The sequence below is a fragment of the Nerophis lumbriciformis genome, linkage group LG23 (genome assembly GCF_033978685.3).
Source record: "Nerophis lumbriciformis linkage group LG23, RoL_Nlum_v2.1, whole genome shotgun sequence".
NCBI classification, from domain to species: Eukaryota; Metazoa; Chordata; class Actinopteri; order Syngnathiformes; family Syngnathidae; genus Nerophis; species Nerophis lumbriciformis.
The window spans coordinates 11,357,826-11,376,614 of record NC_084570.2 but is presented as its reverse complement, the minus strand read 5'-3'; the positions used below and the strand labels follow the sequence as shown (position 1 = coordinate 11,376,614).

The window sequence follows — 18,789 nt, the reverse complement described above, 5'->3', positions numbered from 1 at the left end:
CCACCATTTTTATTTAAAGTTGTAGTCAAGAAATACTCTATCCTCTTGTTGTGGGGCAGATGGCTCGTATATGCACATGCATGCTAATACAAAGTAGTTTATAGTTCTAGGATAGGTTAGGTCTTTATTGTCATTGCACAAGTACACCGAAACTTTGTTTTCAGCACAAACCCGTTCAAGATTAGACAAACAAACAGTGTACAGGGTTACAGAACAGGAACGCTGATGGGTCGCCACAGGGCGCCCCGTAAAAGATGGGGAAAAAGGTAAAACGCTGGGGAAGGATGAGTAAAAAAAATACAATCTAGACTGGGCTCCTAAGAGGGCCCAGTCTGGAGTGGGGAAAAAACCTCCATAGCAAAGCACATATACATATTACAACATACATGTCGAGATATCTAGCAACAGAGGGAAGGGAGTGGGGTGTCATGGTGGTAGGCCACAGCTCTCAGGCGCTGACCATCCTTTCATCACCCCGATGGGATTTGCGTCGAGGGCGTTGGATTGAGGGGGTGGGTTTATGTGTGTGGCGTATATTTTTGTGGATACATGTTTTTGTGTAAGCCTGCAGTGTGTCTGTGTTCCGCGGCCTTGATGTCGTGCAGTTGTTAGTCCAAAGTCAACAACAACAGGTGTGTGTCCATGACAGACAAGAAGGGAGTTTGTTGTGTCTTCGCTGCACTGTCCTTCGGGAGAGTCTCCAAGCCAGGAAAACAATCCAAGTTAGAATGTTTTGTATACGAGTGAAAATTCAATTTGCTTTTCACTCTAAATTGTCTATGACTGGTCCTCAAACCTGCGGGGCAGACAGTCGAGATGTGATCCAAAGTCACAAGAGTGTCCACAGTTCTTCCCGCATCCTCCAATCATTTGTGGCAGCTTTGGGGTACTTTGAAGACTGCCAGCAACTTCCAATTTGTCGACAAACCAGAACAACGCTTACTCCAATCAGCAGATGTCCTGTTGTCATAATTCCGAATAGGTAGATATCTTCACGTCCTCGACTGAAAAGGGTCGCCAGGCACGCGGCACTTCTTCTCCCAAGAGTCCGTCGTGTGTCCAGCAACAACCGCTCCGTCACGACAAGCAGGTTCCCCTAAACCCAAGATCTTGTCAACTTTGTTGAGGCCAGTTAAATAGTTCCAATGTTGATTTGGAGAGCAGTGCAAAAAGAGACAACAAAAAAGTTAAGACAAGACAAAGAAGCAAGCAGGAGAGATAAGGGAAAGGAAAGTGCCAGAGAGAAAGAAACTTTTAACTTATATCTGTTAATAGACTCGATATGGAAGCGCAAAAAATATAACATGGCTAATGGATGGAGACGCAGTCAAAGGCCTAGAGGAGGGCTTTGACCACAAAACGGCGCAATCTGAAGAGTCAGTCAGTAAAACATAATTTTTGCAAATATTTGACTGAAGCACCACCATTACATGTTAGGAAGTGTTTTAAAGAGGTGAAATCACATATTTTGTCTACACTTCCTTGTAGTTTACATAACATGTAATTGTGGTTCTATGTTCAAAATGTTGCATAGATTGTTTTACAGGCCATCTTCAAGCAGCTTTCTAACCATCTTCGACTTCGACAGCGTCTCTCTCTCCATCCATCCATTTTCCTACCGCTTGTCCCTTTTGGGATCGCGGGGGGTGCTTGTCCAGGGGTACACCCTGGACAAGTCCCCACCTCATCGCAGGGCCAACACAGATAGTCAGACAACATTCTCTTATTATTATAATCAAATGACAGCAGTCATTTCCATGAGGTTATTTTCTAATATAAGTGTTTAGGCCCACTCACAATGACAATAACAAAAAATATTGTTTTTCATGAACTGTGTACTTGTATTGTTTGTCTGGGTGGAGGTCCTGCTTTGGACATAATCTGTACCCCTTTCAGACATTGCATTTAGTTCCCATTAAAACATTCACATGTTGCACAATGAAATGTAAGCAGGGGATCATGTGTACATTCCTGCAACTTCCTGTTTGTAAAAAAATATATTTTTATTAGTATTTATTTAATGTACTAACAGCATTTCATGATTAATATTTATAAATTAAGATTCCTAATAAATGACACTAGAATAAGCACACATTTGATTGGTAAATCATAGTGTAACGACCTGGAATCACACTTTATGTGTGGTGTTGGAGTTGTCCGACTTTTTGTGTGGCTGTAAACGCATCACTGGCTAAGTGCCATATGTGCATGTTGATATAACAAAGTTGGTTTTGGTCTGGTTTGTACTTCAGAAAATGACCAGTTTTGCTAGATATCATTTTTTGTACTAATGTTTTGGTGATGTGTTTATGGCCGACAATAAAGAGTTTTGCTCAGTAAAGTGATCGATGGAATTCATGTCCTCAAAGCGTCTCGACAGACGTTACAATATTTGAACAATGATGACGAAAACTGTTTTCTCTGTCGTGTCGAAAATTGTTATGCGCTTATTTTTTTCAATTTATTTTGTGCGTGGCATAGATTTGCCGTGCGCAGAGGACGCTTGAGCAATGCGCAATTGCACAGGCACGCACCTTAGAGGGAACGTTGGTTATTTAGTATTATCTGCTCACAGATGCTACCTAGTGGTTGTTTGAGCACATTGTAGCTAGTCCTGGAGAGTCCCACTACTTCTTCATGCTTTGGTCACACGCAGGATTCTCTCTGGAATGAGTCAAAAATACAACCTTACCTACTGTATGCAGAGCCCAAATACACAAAATCAGGAACTAATAGGTAAGAAAAGTTGGTTTTGCATAATAGGTTCCCTTCAGGAGGCACACGGCCTCAAAGGGGTGCCAGAGGTTCCTCAGAAAAAAACATTTGTTTTGAACAAAATGATAATCCAATAAATATTTATTTATTAATAAACAGATTACAATATAAGTGATTATGTGACAATTTAACAAGAATTGTTCAATAACATGAAATTAACTTTTTTTTTTGATAAAAAAAAATGTACGAGTTGAGGACTTTGAAGTAAAACTATGTAATTCAGTGACAAACACAAGCAATTAAAGTCCAATAGAATGTACATTGTGCAATTCTGCCACCATCAAGCCATTTAAGCCTTTTTTTTTCTTTTTTTTACACCAAAAAATAAACATATCTGCTTTTTCCCGAGAACTTGCGATCTTCCTGGGTTCGCGTGTCTCCAGCTGTGGGGGACACTTCTCAGACGCCGGGGTGGAGGGGCAGCCTCTAAGCCAATCAGACGCTGTCTCTCATCACGTACCGCAAATGTAAACCATTCAAACTGACGTAAAACTGTAAAGAAGAAGAAGCTTATGCAGCACGGCAGCATTGATTCACATGTTGTTTGCTGCCGTTCGGCTCGTCAAAGTTATTCTTGATTATGTCATGCCCCTCATTTAGATAATAGGAAGATTTAGCCTTGAATCTAGAAGTTGCACGTTTGTGACATTCAATTTACACCCGACGATGGAGACAAACACACTACAACAGAAATTTTTTTTAACCCTTTGTGTGGATTAAAATTAATTATTCATGTAAACGAAAAGCTATAAACATCCCATCAGTTGTTGTCGCAGTGAGAGCCAACATTGTACAGTAAGTGATTGTTTTATTATGTTGGTAGTTTGTATTTATTGTTTAGCACTTAGCAATACTGCTACAAGATGCTTAGTGTTTCACTAAAGCTGGATCTGTTTAGCAGAGCTTTTAAAACTTGTAGCTCATCCTCCTAAGTTCAGGATCAACAATATAAGTTTCTGGACCATCATTTGTCCAAAAGTAATCATTTTTGGCTACCACAAAATCTGCATGATTTGCATTGTTGTTGGTAGGAAGGGATTCGTGGTTCCTACCCCTACGTCACGTGACTGGCTAGCTCATTATCTCTCAAAATGGCTCGGGAATATCCATGAGATTGATGCTATTTCGATCAAATCTGTTTATTCGCAAACTTTGTAAGTATTTCGGTGTCATACATCAGATATATATATGATAGTAGCTTCAATTTTAGAGGCAACTTGTTTTTCCACTCTACTGGTACTTTAAAACTTCCCATTGGTCGAGGTCAGGGGTCTTCTACCTTTACTATCAAGAGACATTTGGCGGCCTCTTCCACTGAAGAAAAATAGTATAGAGCCGCAAAACGCAACCCAGCTTATAAAACTTTTAAAAGTTTTCATCTTTTTAATGTTTTATTTTACAGGAAAAGCAATCTGCCCATGTAAATTTAAGCTTTTTCCTGTTCTCCTTTCTTTTTGGGGCGGTATAGCTCGGTTGGTAGAGTGGCTGTGCCAGCAACTTGAGGGTTCCAGGTTCGATCCCCGCTTTCGCCATCCTAGTCACTGCCGTTGTGTCCTTGGGCAAGATACTTTACCCACCTGCTCCCAGTGCCACCCACACTAGTTTAAATGGAACTTAGATATTGGGTTTCACTTTGTAAAGCGCTTTGAGTCACTAGAGAAAAGCGCTATATAAATATAATTCACTTCACTTCACTTTTTTAGCAAGTAATCATGGTTAGCTTACCCGAGGGGTTGCAACAATCGAGAAGCTAAACAGAACACACATGCGTCCAGTCTCTTTTACGTGCCTTCCTTCTGCCTCAGAACTCAGCCTGTGGGAATTTACGGCCTCACAGACAATCGGAACTTATAGAACTTTTTTTTTCTAACTTTTCTCACTCCGGGTAATAGAACAAATCTGAGGGAGCTACAACAAGGAGGCAGAAGAGCTGCGAGTTGCAGGCCACAGGAATAGATGATACATTTTGAATATGCTTTTGTATACATTTTCTTTCAATTTTGCTCCAAAGTAAGCTTTATAACGTTAAGTATCATAATTTATTCCTATTAAATGTACAGTTTAAATACACATTTAGAAGTCGTCACCATGAGGTTTTTTTCTGGACGCGGTTGAAAATACACCTCATAAACATTATATAGATTCACCCGGTCACAACAATAGGTATACCTGCACACACAGACTCTGCATTAAAAAAAAGCTGATTTTAGTAGCATTTGTCACTGCATGTCACATCAGTGTATTCTGCACATGCCACGATTCGATAAAAATAATACTTTATCCTTTTTTTTTCTGTTTTCTTGTAGCCTATATCAGAGGGTGGGGTGCGCCTCCTCCTCAGGTTGAGCGCTCTACTTAATGTTTAAATAAATATGTTGACTTCGTGGTAGCGCCACAATGTAGCCAGACTGCAAAACCCCCATGGACAGAGGCACCCATGCCCAATTTTGCTTGAACCTTATAATTTAACCCTTTGGAATTGTTTAGCGTGAGTATTGTAATTTATAAGTGGGAAAAGATTCCATCATAGGTCGCCTATAAGGGAGACCGGGGATAACATTTGGCGAGAATTTTTGTCGAAAACCGAATCCTAGGGAAAGTGTGTTGTACTAAAATAGAGGTACCACTGTATATAAGTGCTTATCTGCGCCGTGTTGTGCATCTGATAACTCTCCTCTCCTTTTAGGGCCTCACCAAACAGTATCCTGTGAACCCTGTGGTGGACAGTGAGCTGCTGCAAATGGGCATGCGTCTTTTTAGGAAAACCGTGGCTGGACAGATGTCTGCTCCAATAAGGTCAGACAGTGGCTCGGATCCGGCTGCTGAACCGAGCTTGCCAACACCGCCAGTTGCGGCACAGCCAAAAGTTTGCGTGTCCTGAGATGAAGAAAGAGGTTTTAGGAGGGAAACGCATGAACATAATTGCTTGTGAGCCCCAACTTCTCCCTAACTTTCTCGTATCATCACAGACACCCGTTTTTTTAGTAGGAAATAAACACAGAGATGTTGTGAATCATTATTTACGTTTAAAAGGTTTTGCACGTTTTCTGTGTAATACTGGACCTTCCAGCTCAGAGGAAGGCTTGTCATTAACCTTTAAAAAATACATTTACAAGCTTTTTAAAGCTTATTTAGATTTTTATTGTCAGTAATTTGCCTTAAGTCAGTGTCATATTTTCGTACATTTCTTACAGAAAGTGGCTTCTTACTTGTAGAAAACATTAGATCCATTGTCAAAATAATTGTAATAGCGTTGTAATAGATGACATGTTTTGTCTTTGCAACTTTTATTTGGCATTACAAACATTACTTTTCAGTAACAATATAATGTAACTGATCACACAATCTGCAGCCAAAATAAATCTTAAACCCATTCAAAATGATTTATTTTCAGAGATGTTTTTTATAACAATTTTGTTTCATCTTGTCTATGAGGCATCTTGTTTAGGTGTGCATCACCACTAGTTTACCTTTTTACGCCCTGGTCTTGCTCTGTATGAAAGTTCAGCCTTCAAGTGTGACATATGTGACATCTGACAAGTTACTCAATTCTTGCGTGCAGGTGCAGTCCAGCTACTCAGACATGTTTTGCCAGGATGTGACTAAATGTTGCTCGAATTTCAGCACAGCTTCCTTTTCGGTTGTAATTTCAATGTTAAATAGTAGGATTTGCTTTGGCAGTACAGTAAGTCCAAGCTTTGAACTGATGTCTGTGCTTATACTGTAGAATGCTGAGTACCATAACTATGGTGACACCATAGCTGGATAAGTGGACCCTGAATTGGTGAACTATTAGTCAATGCTGCAGCTCAAATGCAATGGACCAGCTGCATCAATACTCCCTCTCAACTGTCTTAACAGAACAATAACAATGTGAACTTAAGTCCTGGATTCCACACGATGCAATCTTGAATTCATTGACATTGTAGACACTTCTCTTGTGATACTAAACGTATTTGTGTTGCATTCCAAGCTTTCCAGTTTACTTTTGTTTAGTCAATATGGAATTTGCACTATTTAATAAAAAACACGATAAATGATCAGAGTATTTACACCTTCCAATTGACGGGTAAACTGAATTTATTGCAACTCTGTTCCTTGACAATTATATAGATATTTTTCAAATAAAATGACCGCTTTTTGCAAAGGTTTTTTGGATTTGCTAGACAATATTCACATTGTGTGTGGTCAAAAGTTTAGTTTGTTAGACTTTAACAGCAGAATTTACAGTACTGTTTATTTTATGAATAAAAGATACACCCTTATACGTCATATGTACAGCAAAATTTGTTGTCTGCATTTTTTAGCCCATCCTCATGAGGTACAGTACAGCGCACAAAGAACGGATCCGGGTTGGAGTGCAGGGGAGCTGAGTGACGCCTTTTTTTGTGATTTTTTATTTTATTTTAATTTTTTTATTTCTGCAATTTGTGCATGGTATGTATATATAAGAGAACATTAAAAACAGTAAATGAGATGAAACATGTGATAATCGTATTCATGTCATTGTGTGAATTGTACATTAACTATGACAACCACTAATGTATTTCTTTAGTTACTCGTCTATTCATTTACTTGATGTATCATATAATAGGAATTCTAGACCCATAACCACCAGTATCTCCGGTTACTGTACAACTTGCTCTACCTTCTCAGCCACTGCCTGGATCATAATTAATACATTTACACATATAATATACACTTTACTGCGTAAACTTTAAAATATGCACATTTTTACACGTCTTAATATTTTTTGTGTATTTTTTCAGCCGGGAACCGACCTAGGTCTAATTGTTTGAGACGAACATCTTACAATGACGGACCTGTTTCCTTTACCCACAATGCTCGCCGTTCTTACCGTCCTTCCGACTTCCGCCTCAACTTAGAGCTACGGTGAGTGCTTTTGTCGGAAAATATTTTTCTATAATCTACTGCCATCCTACGTTTGAAATACCTAAATTGATCCCACATCGACTACGCTTGCATGTACAAATGTTGTAATTATCTGTTTAGAATAGTTTTGGGCGGTAGGATTATTGTTAAAGAAGATACATGGTGCTCCAATGCTACCGTGGGTCGACCGATAGCTCGTTAGCTTAGCACCCGTCTGCGTTGATATTTGAATTAATGTAACCACTTTAAACGTGTGTGTGCTTAACTGTAACGACTATCTAAAACAAGTGCATTGTATTCGTTACTTGTTCATGTCAAAGTCAGAAGAAGTTTGAGTAGCTGGGACGTGGTCTGTCCTATTTATCTACAACAGTTGTCAAGCCAGGAGTTGGTGGCTTACATTTCCAAAGTTTGCATTTTAAGTGTGTGTATGTCATCAATAGATGGCCCCCACCAAGAAAGGTGAAAAGAAAAAAGGGCGTTCAGCCATCAACGAGGTGGTGACCAGAGAGTACACCATCAATGTCCACAAGCGCATCCATGGAGTGTGAGTGTCTTGTCAACAAGCATATCTATGCCCTTTGGACAAATATGGAAGTTGCCAAGCTTTATCGTAATTTAATAAACACTTTTGTTCTTTATGAAGAGGTTTCAAGAGGAGGGCTCCCCGCGCCATCAAAGAGATCCGCAACTTTGCCATGAAGGAGATGGGAACCCCTGATGTCCGCATTGACACTCGCCTCAACAAGGCTGTGTGGAGCAAGGGTGTCAGGTAAGACACATATTACCTGCTTTTGTTTATTACCTAAGCACTACCATGGTTCATTGTCAGGGGTTGTCAGAATTTATGTTCATGAAATCAACTTTGTTGAAATTTTAGAAATATCGCTCTTGTTTTGCGAAAAATGTTATGCAATGGAAATGCAGCCAGTCACAAATATTATCAAGGCTTCCCAGCAGGCACAAGACATTAAAACAACGTTGAGAACTTGTTGGATGAGGTCATGACGTTGACCAACTCAAACATAACGTTGGAACAACATGCTTTTTGACGACATGTAATCAATGTTGAGTTCTGATGTTGATTTGACCATTGACTTTTTGGTCATTTTCCAACCAATATTTTACCACACAAACACAACGTTGAAACAACATGCTTTTTGACATTTATTTAATGTCAGGTTGTGACGTTGATTTGACCATTGAAATTTGGTCATTTCCCAACCAACAACATGGATCCAACGTTAGACACCAACATTGTTTCAATTTACTAATAGTTATTCTGCTACGTTGTTTCAAAGGACATGTATGTATAACCAATGTTGTATCAATGGCCCTCTTGGCCAGGTCTCTTTTGGAAAAGAGATTTTTGATCTCAATGGGATTTTACCTGGTTAAATAAACGCTAAAAAAAGAGAAGTATTGTGCCTGCTGGGTTAGATCAGACTGATTACAAAATTAAATACTAATCAGATATACTGCTAAGAAGTGACTCAAAACTAATGAAAAATATTTTTACATACAAATACCCAGTGCTGAAATTTTTTTTTTTACTAAAAAACTGTTCTAAAATAAACAGACAAAAAAAAGTTTTAAGTGCAAAATAGTAATACAGTTTAACAATTTTAGTCATAATTTTTGCGCTTAAAAAGCTTCTCAATGACTTTTGCTAAAGACTTGTTTGTTTGTACCGCTATGGCCCATACGGAACACATATGGAAAAAAATTAATTTTTTGGCGGCCCAACAATGGCCCTATGGTTCGGAAACACTGCGCTATAGGTGCGAGGACTGACAGCACAGGAGGGACCCTGAGCTGTAAAGCTTTTAAGATTTTTTCTGTCATTTAAATATGTAAATTATTAAAAAATGTATTTGCAAATGTTAGTATACAATTTAATATAAATGTAAGTTCAATGATAAGGTTGCTTGAGTCAAATTAAGAATGTCTAAGGCTACCAACTCCTATCAAAACATTTTACCTGGATAGCGACAAACCCAGCATGGAATACTTCACTCAACACAAACGCCAGAACATCATCTAAGGTCACTTTTAGGCATACACACACAGCAACAGCATTTTGGAGCAAGGATAAAGGTAGAAATACTATAAATCTATCTGTGGCAGTTATAGGAGAAAGTTATGTACAAGTTTCACTTTTGCATCTCATTGCACACAACTGTGGTTTGTTCAAGGACCCTCGATTAAAGTTAGAAATCAAAGCATCACTAGGTTTTGAAGACGGAGTGACTTAACCCCCCGGGTTCATGAAATCAGTGCAGAGGAACACACTTATGTATGTCACAAGTCTTAAGCAACCAGGTTTTTATTGCCAAAAATGTGTACGTTTAAGTCAACGTTGACATGAATAGTGAAGGGATTTTTCCAGGCCGTAAAATTCTAGACCCAAAAGCAGGCCTGAGCCAATAGTCAATAAATCAATTAAGAGAATGATAAAATGTGATAACTCTGCTCGAATCGATAAATTGTGACGTGTTTTTTTACTTGGTCGCTTTCAAAAAGGATGCAAGAGGGTTCCCTCTGCATTGCTCTGTGTTTTTATACAACAGCAGTGTTAAAGGTTAAGTGAACCCTCTTGTCAGCCATCGACAATCTTTGTCCCTGTGGGTGGAGGCGGGACAGCTAGCTTACACACAAAGGCTGTGCGGAGAGAGCCCTACTAGTGAGAAGCACCGCGAGAGAGCAAAAGTATGATCGCAAAGCCAAATGTCCCTGTGTGGGGAATAATTTGGCTTCAGAGAAGTGAACAACATGAACCCATAATATGGCCAAGGGATTTAAGAGAAATGGTAATAACCGCTGTAAAACTCCCAGTGGTTAGTATTGCCGTATTAGATACAATTTATTTAAAAAAAAACCTAATTGATAACTGCACGTTCATCAACTCACAAACTGACTGGCACCAGCTTGCTAGCTTAAATGCTAACATGAAAATAGAGAGAGAGAGCTACTGGTTGTGGAGCTAAGAGTGAGGTAGACCCTTTTCCTCCAAAAGTTTAGGAACTTTGGGTTCCTGAAACCTCTAGTTTCTTGAACTTTTGGTTCCTGTAGAAGTGTGTAGTTGAGTTTCCACGGCATTTCACATTTCAGGGTAGCTTATACAAATTAAACTGATGACGTATGGAGGAGTGGTTTAATATTTTTCTACACTGATACCATGTAAATAAACAGGCAATATTGGATCAGAGTTTACTAAAAAGTAAGTAAATGAAATCCAAAGCAATAATATTTAAAGAATAAAGTGTACCAAATGGTCAGCAATGTCCAACAGTCAAAGTCGTCCTCTCAGTAAATGATGAATTCACGAAGGTCAGGCAATTCGTTTTGGTCCTTTTAAGCTGTAAACAACAATATATAAATAATAAATGTCAGTGTTTATCTTACGCCAAAACCCGAACACGTCAACTTTAGCATTAGCATACTGTTCGCTCGGGTTAAGGCTAATAACTATACAAATAGGGTGTCATTGACTACTTTTACAACATGTAATAAAGTAAATAGGTACCGTATTTTCCGCACTATAAGGCGCACCTAAAAACCACAAATTTTCTCAAAAGCTGACAGTGCGCCTTATAACCCGGTGCGCTTTATATATGGATAAATATTAAGATTCATTTTCATAAAGTTTCGGTCTCGCAACTTCGGTAAACAGCCGCCATCTTTTTTCCCCGTAGAAGAAGCGCGCGGTGCATGCTGGGATATGTGACGTTTCATTTCCATTTGTGTGTTTATGTAAAGACCCCAAAATGGCTCCTATTAAGTGTGTTGTCTGTCTAATTATAAATAATGCAGACGAGGCGTGTTAACTGAGTTCTCAACGTTTACTCACAGCGTGCTCATAACCACATTCTAACTGCCAGCATACAACAACGCTTCTCAGGGCTACCGCGCATGCTCGTCACTATCGTTGCATGCTGGGTAGTGTAGTTGTTATATTTGCTAGCTCATAACATCACATTAAGAGACACGCTTACGCGCTTAATTCAATACTCGCCGTCATTCCGGGTGGATTGACAAAAGACCTCCAGCCGCTAGATATTGGTGTCAACAGGGCATTCGAAGCTAGACTGCTAACTGCGTGGGAACAGTGGATGACAGAAGGCGAACACACGTGACGTTCACCAAGACAGGGAGACAGCGCCAGACGACATTTTGGATTCCACATTCGCCCAACTTTTCAATTCGGACAACGAAGGAGAATAATTCGAGGGATTTATGAATGAAGAATAACTTCAGAAAGTGAGCGTTATGTTTATTTTGTGTGTTGTGACATTAACGTTCGAGCAACATTATGTTGCTATTGCTCTGCACTATTTTGAATTTTACTATGTTTGTGATTGCACATTTGCGTACCGGTACATTTTGGGAGTGAACAGAGTTGTTAGAACGCTGGTTTTTAATATATTATTAAAGTTTGACTGACCTATCTGACTGTTTTTTTGACATTCCTTTAGCGCAGTTAGATGCGGCTTACAACACCGGGCGGCTTATAGGTGGACAAAGTTTTGAAATATGCCGTTCATTGAAGGCGCGGCATTTAACCCAGGGCGCCTTATGGTGCGGAAAATACGGTAATATTTGATGTAATTTATTTTCATTGCGCTCATGTACTGCCTCATTCATTTCACATTTCTCAAAGGAAATCTCAGAGTAGTAAGTTGCTGAGTTTGTTGTTTCGAGTACGGCTTTATATAGTTTATATAGCTGAGTAAAAAGACTGCAGGATAGTTCCACTGATCCGCGTTTCTTCAGCACAAAGATGGCCCACCAAAGTTCTTGCAAGTCAAACGTTCCTTTCCTTGTTCTTTCTCTCTTTTGTCACGTTTGTTGTAATAGAAATACACAAGAAATTGGAAATAAACAAGTCGTACATCATTCTGTAAATGGCGGTCCTGTGTTCAAAAAATAAGTTTTGGGAACACCCCCAACTGTGTTTGACCAATCAGCGTTGGACAGCACAGCTTGCCCTCGTAAGCTAGCAGTACCACTGCCACTCACTTACAAAGACTGTTAACTGACAAGAGGACTCACTACCTTTATTTCATTCTGCTATTAAACAAACGCACTCAGGTCTGAGAGCAATGCACAGATGGGGACCTCTTGCACCCTGCTTGAAAACAAACACACAGAGGTGACATTTTATCGCTGTCAGCAAACTTATCGACTTAATTTTCATTTATTGTTCGATTAAGTGATTTGTCGATTATCTGCTTAGGCCTAGTTACGTCCCCTCACACGGACAAACAAACAAGTATGCCCAATTTGTTGGAAAATGATGACAAAACAAACCACCTGGTCCATTTTTTTCCAACAGGGAAAAAAACTGCACCTCAAAATGTTCAATATTTATTGAAGAGCAATTTTTGCTAACTGAGTGAGTCAGTTTTATTTTTGTTCACTTATTTAGGATAATTATATGGTAAAAATAACAAATAAATTATATTGCGTTCGAAAGGGTTACTTGCATTACTAGTATTATGATTACATTTGTCCTCAAAATAATGCTGACAATGCAATTTGTCTGCAATAATTTGTGGGACTATATATCATCCAGCAAAATTTGGTATCTGTTTAGGCCTACCAAAAAGGGGTTAAAATTGGTTGCATCGTTAAGCAGCGTGAAACAGCGATTACTGTCTTGGTTAACACTGTGGTTCATGTTTGGAGCCAAAAAAAAGCAAGGCAGCATTAACTTGGATTCTAAGACAGAAACTAACAAAATGTTCCAAATGAATTTATATTTTTTGTTAGCCTTAGCTGAACGTCACTGCCCCCTATGGCCCAAACCCTGAAACACACCCGACAGAATACTTCAGTCACTACAATCACTTATGCCAGGGGTAGGGAACCTGTGGCTCTTTTGATGACTGCATCTGGCTCTCAGATCAATCTTAGCTGACATTGCTTAAAACGATAAGTAATGAATAACTCCCCTGGTAATCACAGTAAAAATAACGTTCAAAATACAAAACATTGTCATGCATTTTAATCCATCCATTCGTTTTCTACCGCACCTGTTCACAAAGTCGCATTAATGGTAAGAAGTATTTGATTTAATATTGGTTAGCTTCAGAATAACAATGTTATTAAAACGAATAAGAGACTTATTATACTCAAAAAATGTTGGTCTTACTTAGAAATGCACGCATATAGTCGTATTCAGTGTTAAAAAAATATTACATAGTTCTCACGGAAATACATTTTTAAAATATTTGGCTTTCATGGCTCTCTCAGCCAAAAAGGTTCCCAGCCCCTGACTTATGCAAACAGAATAAAATGCACAAATTGAGGAAAATTATGTCAACTGCCGTAGATGCATGAATCTTTTATCGACCATTGTTTTTAGTGTCTCTAGCCTAAGTCAGAGACAATGTGGAAGCAATGTTTAGTTTTGATCTCAGCTATGTCGACATCAACCAGTCCGAGGGGTGCCAAGTTAAGTGGGTTTCACTGTAGAAGTCAATGAGACAAAGCCCAAGTCTCCCAGTAGGAATAATCTGTAACAGAAGGACACAAGGACCAAAGTTATGGAAATAAAATAAAAAGCATCTGTTTGTTTGCATCAATTTGAGGTTGACCATGATGTTTTCACAGGAACGTGCCGTACAGGATACGCGTGCGTCTGTCCAGGAAGCGTAATGAGGATGAGGATTCTCCCAACAAGCTGTACACCCTGGTCACATATGTTCCTGTCACCACATGCAAAGGTATTCATGCTGTTTGCGCATTCACCTGCAATATGGACAAACACTTTATTTGATCTTAATGTTTGCCACCTTTCCTACAGGTCTGCAGACTGTTAATGTTGATGAAAACTAAACATGCCCCTTCTGTGAGTTAAATAAACACAACTGTTTATTCATGCAGTGTCTTTTTTCCGCAAGTGATCAAGTGAAGTGAAGTGAATTATATTTATATAGCGCTTTTCTCTAGTGACTCAAAGCGCTTTACATAGTGAAACCCAATATCTAAGTTACATTTAAACCAGTGTGGGTGGCACTGGGAGCAGGTGGGTAAAGTGTCTTGCCCAAGGACACAACGGCAGTGACTCGGATGGCGGAAGCGGGGATCAAACCTGGAACCCTCAAGTTGCTGGCCCGGCCGCTCTACCAACCGAGCTATACCGCCCCAGTCCTAACTATTTCTACCTATAATAAACTGCAAAATGATGGCTGAATTGTCATAAATTAGACCTGAATACCCATAAAAATTTACCAATTAATAGTTCATGGGTACTCCAGCGACCCCGAAAGGGATGAGCGGTAGAAATGGATGGATGAATGGTACAACGATACACTTAACAATTTGACACAAGAAATATTTGAAATCACAAAATTTGGTCTTTCAGGAAGAAAAAATCCTAATTGGAATCTCTTTTTTTTTTTGCCAAGTACATTTGCACATACCGGTACAAGAAATTTGTCTCGGTGACGTATTGAAATATAACAAAACATTAATACACCGTGTCGCGTTACTGAATGACATACGCGAGTCCAGCTGTACTTCATAACGTGGATACTTTTATTAGCTCCATCACACGTGTCTCGCTCTCGCCCAGGTATGGTGAAGATAAGGTACTTTTTTAAAAAATTAATAAATTAAAAACATTTTGTTGAATAAAAAAGAAAGTAAAACAATATAAAAACAGTTACATAGAAACTAGTAATTAATGAAAATTAGTAAAATTAACTGTTAAAGGTTAGTACTATTAGTGGACCAGCAGCACGCACAATCGTGTGCTTACGGACTGTATCCCTTGCAGACTGTATTGATGTATATTGATATATAATGTAGGAACCAGAATATTAATAACAGAGAAACAACCCTTTTGTGTGAATGAGTGTAAATGGGGGAGGGAAGTTGTTTGGGTTGGTGCACTAATTGTAAGTGTATCTTGTGTTTTTTATGTTGATTTAATAAAAAAATTTAAAAAACGATAACAAAAATACCGATTCCGATATTACATTTTAATGCATTTATCGGCCAATAATATCGGCAGGCCGATATCGGACATCTCTAGTTCTGTGGTTACTTTTTGGTTGGCCAACGGTTTACGTTATATTGCCACCCTGACTGCAAGTGTGGGAGTCTTGTTTATTTTATTTTTTTTCAAAACCTTTATAACATTCAACATTTACATACATATAAAAAAATAATCAAAACAAGTACAGAAACAGTACAACAACTGTACAAAACAGCACCAGGGTGTTTGTAAACTCAAAGCAATTAAAGAATGCAATTTATATATATATATATATATGTGTAACAAAATGTAAAGCCATAGGCTCACACAAGTTCAGTAAATAATCCAATTAAGGAGCACAGCATCATCGTTTTCACAGCTTTTTTGGTTGTTAGAGGTAGAGAGTGTTTTAATGTAGAGTTCTAAATCTTTTTTTAAAGGCACAAAAAACAGGTCGGGTATTGAAACTTACATTTATGAATATAAAACTTAGCTAATAGTATAATGAGGTTGCTAGGGTAAAATTAATTTTCAATTTTTTTTTCATATAGTGTAAATCCAAATATCACATCTTTAAAACAAAGCACAAATTTGTCATGGGCAAGTGTGGGAGTCGGTTCTGAAGTATGAAGTAAAGAGACATAACTTCATCACCTCGCCTGGTTATTGACTCCAACCCAGAATATTACACTGCCCATACCTATGCTCCTTCAAAGGCTGTGCTACTGGCTGCAAAGCATTGCACTTTCAAATACAGCAATGAGTAGAGAGGAGTGTTATGTGTGTATATGTGTGTAAATAAATGAACACTGAAATTCAAGTATTTATTTTATTTAAATGTGTATATATATATATATAGATATATATAGAATTCACTGAAAGTCAAGTATTTATTTTATTTTATAATACTTGAATTTCAGTGAATTCTAGCTGTTAAGATTGTATATATCTGCGCTCTTACGCTGTGTGGCTTTGTTGTAGAGGTTGGATGTTGTAGCGCATGTTCTCCCCTTGGGGCGCTCTGGTGCTGTGTAGTGTTTAACACCGCAGCAGTTGTGTGTTCAACAGAAGAAGAGAATAAAGTATCCTTGGTGAGAGGACGTTGATGATCAGACTCGATGAAAGTGTCGTTCATGTGCACGCATAAAGAACTCCATTAAGCTCAAACACCTTAACACTAGCTATAAATATACCCCCCGACCCCCAAATCTCCCGAATTTGGAAGTCTCAAGGTTGGCAGGTATGGTCCTCACTCAGGTCCGCACGGACCTGGAGGGGGCGTGCCTTAAATCCGGTTGGAAATCGGGAGAATAATTGTCTCGGGAGAGGCACTGAAATTCGGGAGTCTCCCGGAAAATTCGGGAGGGTTGGCAAGTTGGTGGCTGGATGTTGAACGTAGCGCACGGTCCCACCTCAACCACTAGTGATGGGATCGGCAGTTCTTTTGACTGTACTGAATCACTAGAATCAGTTCCTTAAATTGAGTCGTTCAAAAAATTCGTTCACCGTCAGTAACAGCTTCCCCAGCGGCAGATCTCGGTGTGTGTCAGTTCGCGAACGACACAAGCCCTCAGCACCCAATGAACGACGCGCACAGTGACTGAACGAGAGCCTCAATGTGACGTCCTCCTCCGCGACACAGTCAGTTCTCTGTGTCAGTAGGTTATCGAGTCCTGATTCTGAATGAGTGACTGAGTGCAGCGCGAACCTGAATCACGTCCTCAGCGACAACCAGTCAGTTCTTGTAGGTTCGTGAAGCGAACCTGAATCACTCAGCTACAGTTCTGTGGGCCAGAGGGCGACAGACGTGAATCGCTCTCTGCCCTGACAGACTCCCCTTGACGTCCGCAAACAGACATTGCAGCTGTAGTAGAGATTCTGTTACTTTTCAAAACACTGTGTGTGCGTTTCCGGCCTGTCCAATAAACAAAATGTGACTAAATGTCTTGGTTGTTAAATATGTTTTATTGCACTGAAATGAAAATAATAAATAAATAAAAGTGGGGAATAAAAAAAATAGTACTAGCCTATTAAAATGCTTGCAATCAACAGTTAAATAAATAGGCCTCGTTTGTTTAGTGCAAAAACAAATATTAAATTAAGAAACCCTTAACAAATGCCAACATAAAAACTAAATGTTCTGTAGCAAAGAAAATGTAAACTTAAATATGCAAACAAAAAGAAAATAAATACCTTCAAAATAAAACAAATAAATTAAGAGCCAGAAATGCCAACATAAAAACTAAATGTTCTGTAGCCTACATTTAAAAGTATAACAAAGAAAATATTAACTTAAATGTGCAAACAAAAAGAAAATAAATAGGCTACCTTAAATAAAACAAAACACATATTAAACCAAGTGCCAGAAAAGCCAACATTAAAACTAAAATGTCTGTAGCTTACATTTAAAAATATAAAAATGGAAATATCAACTTAAATATGCAATAAAAAAGAAAATAAATTGCTTAAATAATATAAAAATCAAGATAAATAATAGCCTATGTATATGTACATACATTAGTTATTATTTTTATTTTAAATCTTCTCAAACAGCCTGCTCTACACTTTAGAGTGGCCGTGCGCAACCCGAGGGTCCCTGGTTCAAGCCCCACCTAGTACCAACCTCGTCATGTCCGTTGTGTCCTGAGCAAGACACTTCACCCTTGCTCCTGATGGGTGCTGGTTAGCGCCTTGCATGGCAGCTCCCTCCATCAGTGTGTGAATGTGTGTGTGAATGGGTAAATGTGGAAGTAGTGTCAAAGCGCTTTGAGTACCTTGAAGGTAGAAAAGCTCTATACAAGTATAACCCATTTATCATTTATCATTTACCCCCCGCCCCTCCCCCTCGCGTCGCTGCTGCTCAGCCTTGCCCTGCACTGTAGAGATGCGCGGATAGGCAATTTATCTCATCCGCAACCGCGTCAGAAAGTCGTCAACCATCCGCCATCCACCCGATGTAACGTTTGATCAGAACTGCATCCGCCCGCCATCCGCCCATTGTTATATATCTAATATTAATTTAAAAAAAAAAAAAGGGTGAAAACTACGCGAATTGCACCTTGTGCAGACAAGATTTTTCGATCGGACACGGAGGAATTAGCGATGTAAAAGACCACGTTGGGACAAAAAAACACAAG

The 18,789-nt window shown here is 39.0% G+C and overlaps 2 protein-coding genes across 7 annotated transcripts in view; both read left to right on the top strand.

The window, feature by feature from the left end:
• zc3h13 (zinc finger CCCH-type containing 13) overlaps nucleotides 1–7,640 on the top strand; it is a 35,526-nt gene extending 27,886 nt beyond the window's left edge. For 5 of the 6 annotated variants that reach the window (XM_072915868.1, XM_072915869.1, XM_061985074.1 and 2 more), the window contains one exon: nucleotides 5,462–7,246. In XM_072915868.1, the coding sequence (XP_072771969.1) occupies nucleotides 5,462–5,656 (195 nt within the window). In that variant the 3' untranslated portion in view covers nucleotides 5,657–7,246. Of the gene's footprint in view, nucleotides 1–5,461; nucleotides 7,247–7,544 lie in introns of those variants that run through there. The other variant, XR_009817769.1, reaches the window with a different exon arrangement.
• On the top strand, nucleotides 7,550–14,551 carry rpl31 (ribosomal protein L31). Its single transcript, XM_061985126.1, has 5 exons — nucleotides 7,550–7,668; nucleotides 8,112–8,215; nucleotides 8,315–8,440; nucleotides 14,284–14,396; nucleotides 14,477–14,551. The coding sequence occupies exons 2-5, from the start codon at nucleotides 8,112–8,114 to the stop codon at nucleotides 14,506–14,508; spliced, it is 375 nt and encodes a 124-aa protein (XP_061841110.1). The 5' UTR covers nucleotides 7,550–7,668; the 3' UTR covers nucleotides 14,509–14,551.
• Nucleotides 14,552–18,789: the final 4,238 nt, after the last annotated feature.

Coding starts and splice junctions, on each gene's coding strand:
- rpl31 (XM_061985126.1), top strand. CDS start 8,112: ATGGCCCCCACCAAGAAAGGTGAAAAGAAAAAAGGGCGTTCAGCCATC. Junction 8,216..8,314: donor CACAAGCGCATCCATGGAGT/GTGAGTGTCTTG, acceptor TTCTTTATGAAG/AGGTTTCAAGAGGAGGGCTC. Junction 14,397..14,476: donor TCCTGTCACCACATGCAAAG/GTATTCATGCTG, acceptor CCTTTCCTACAG/GTCTGCAGACTGTTAATGTT.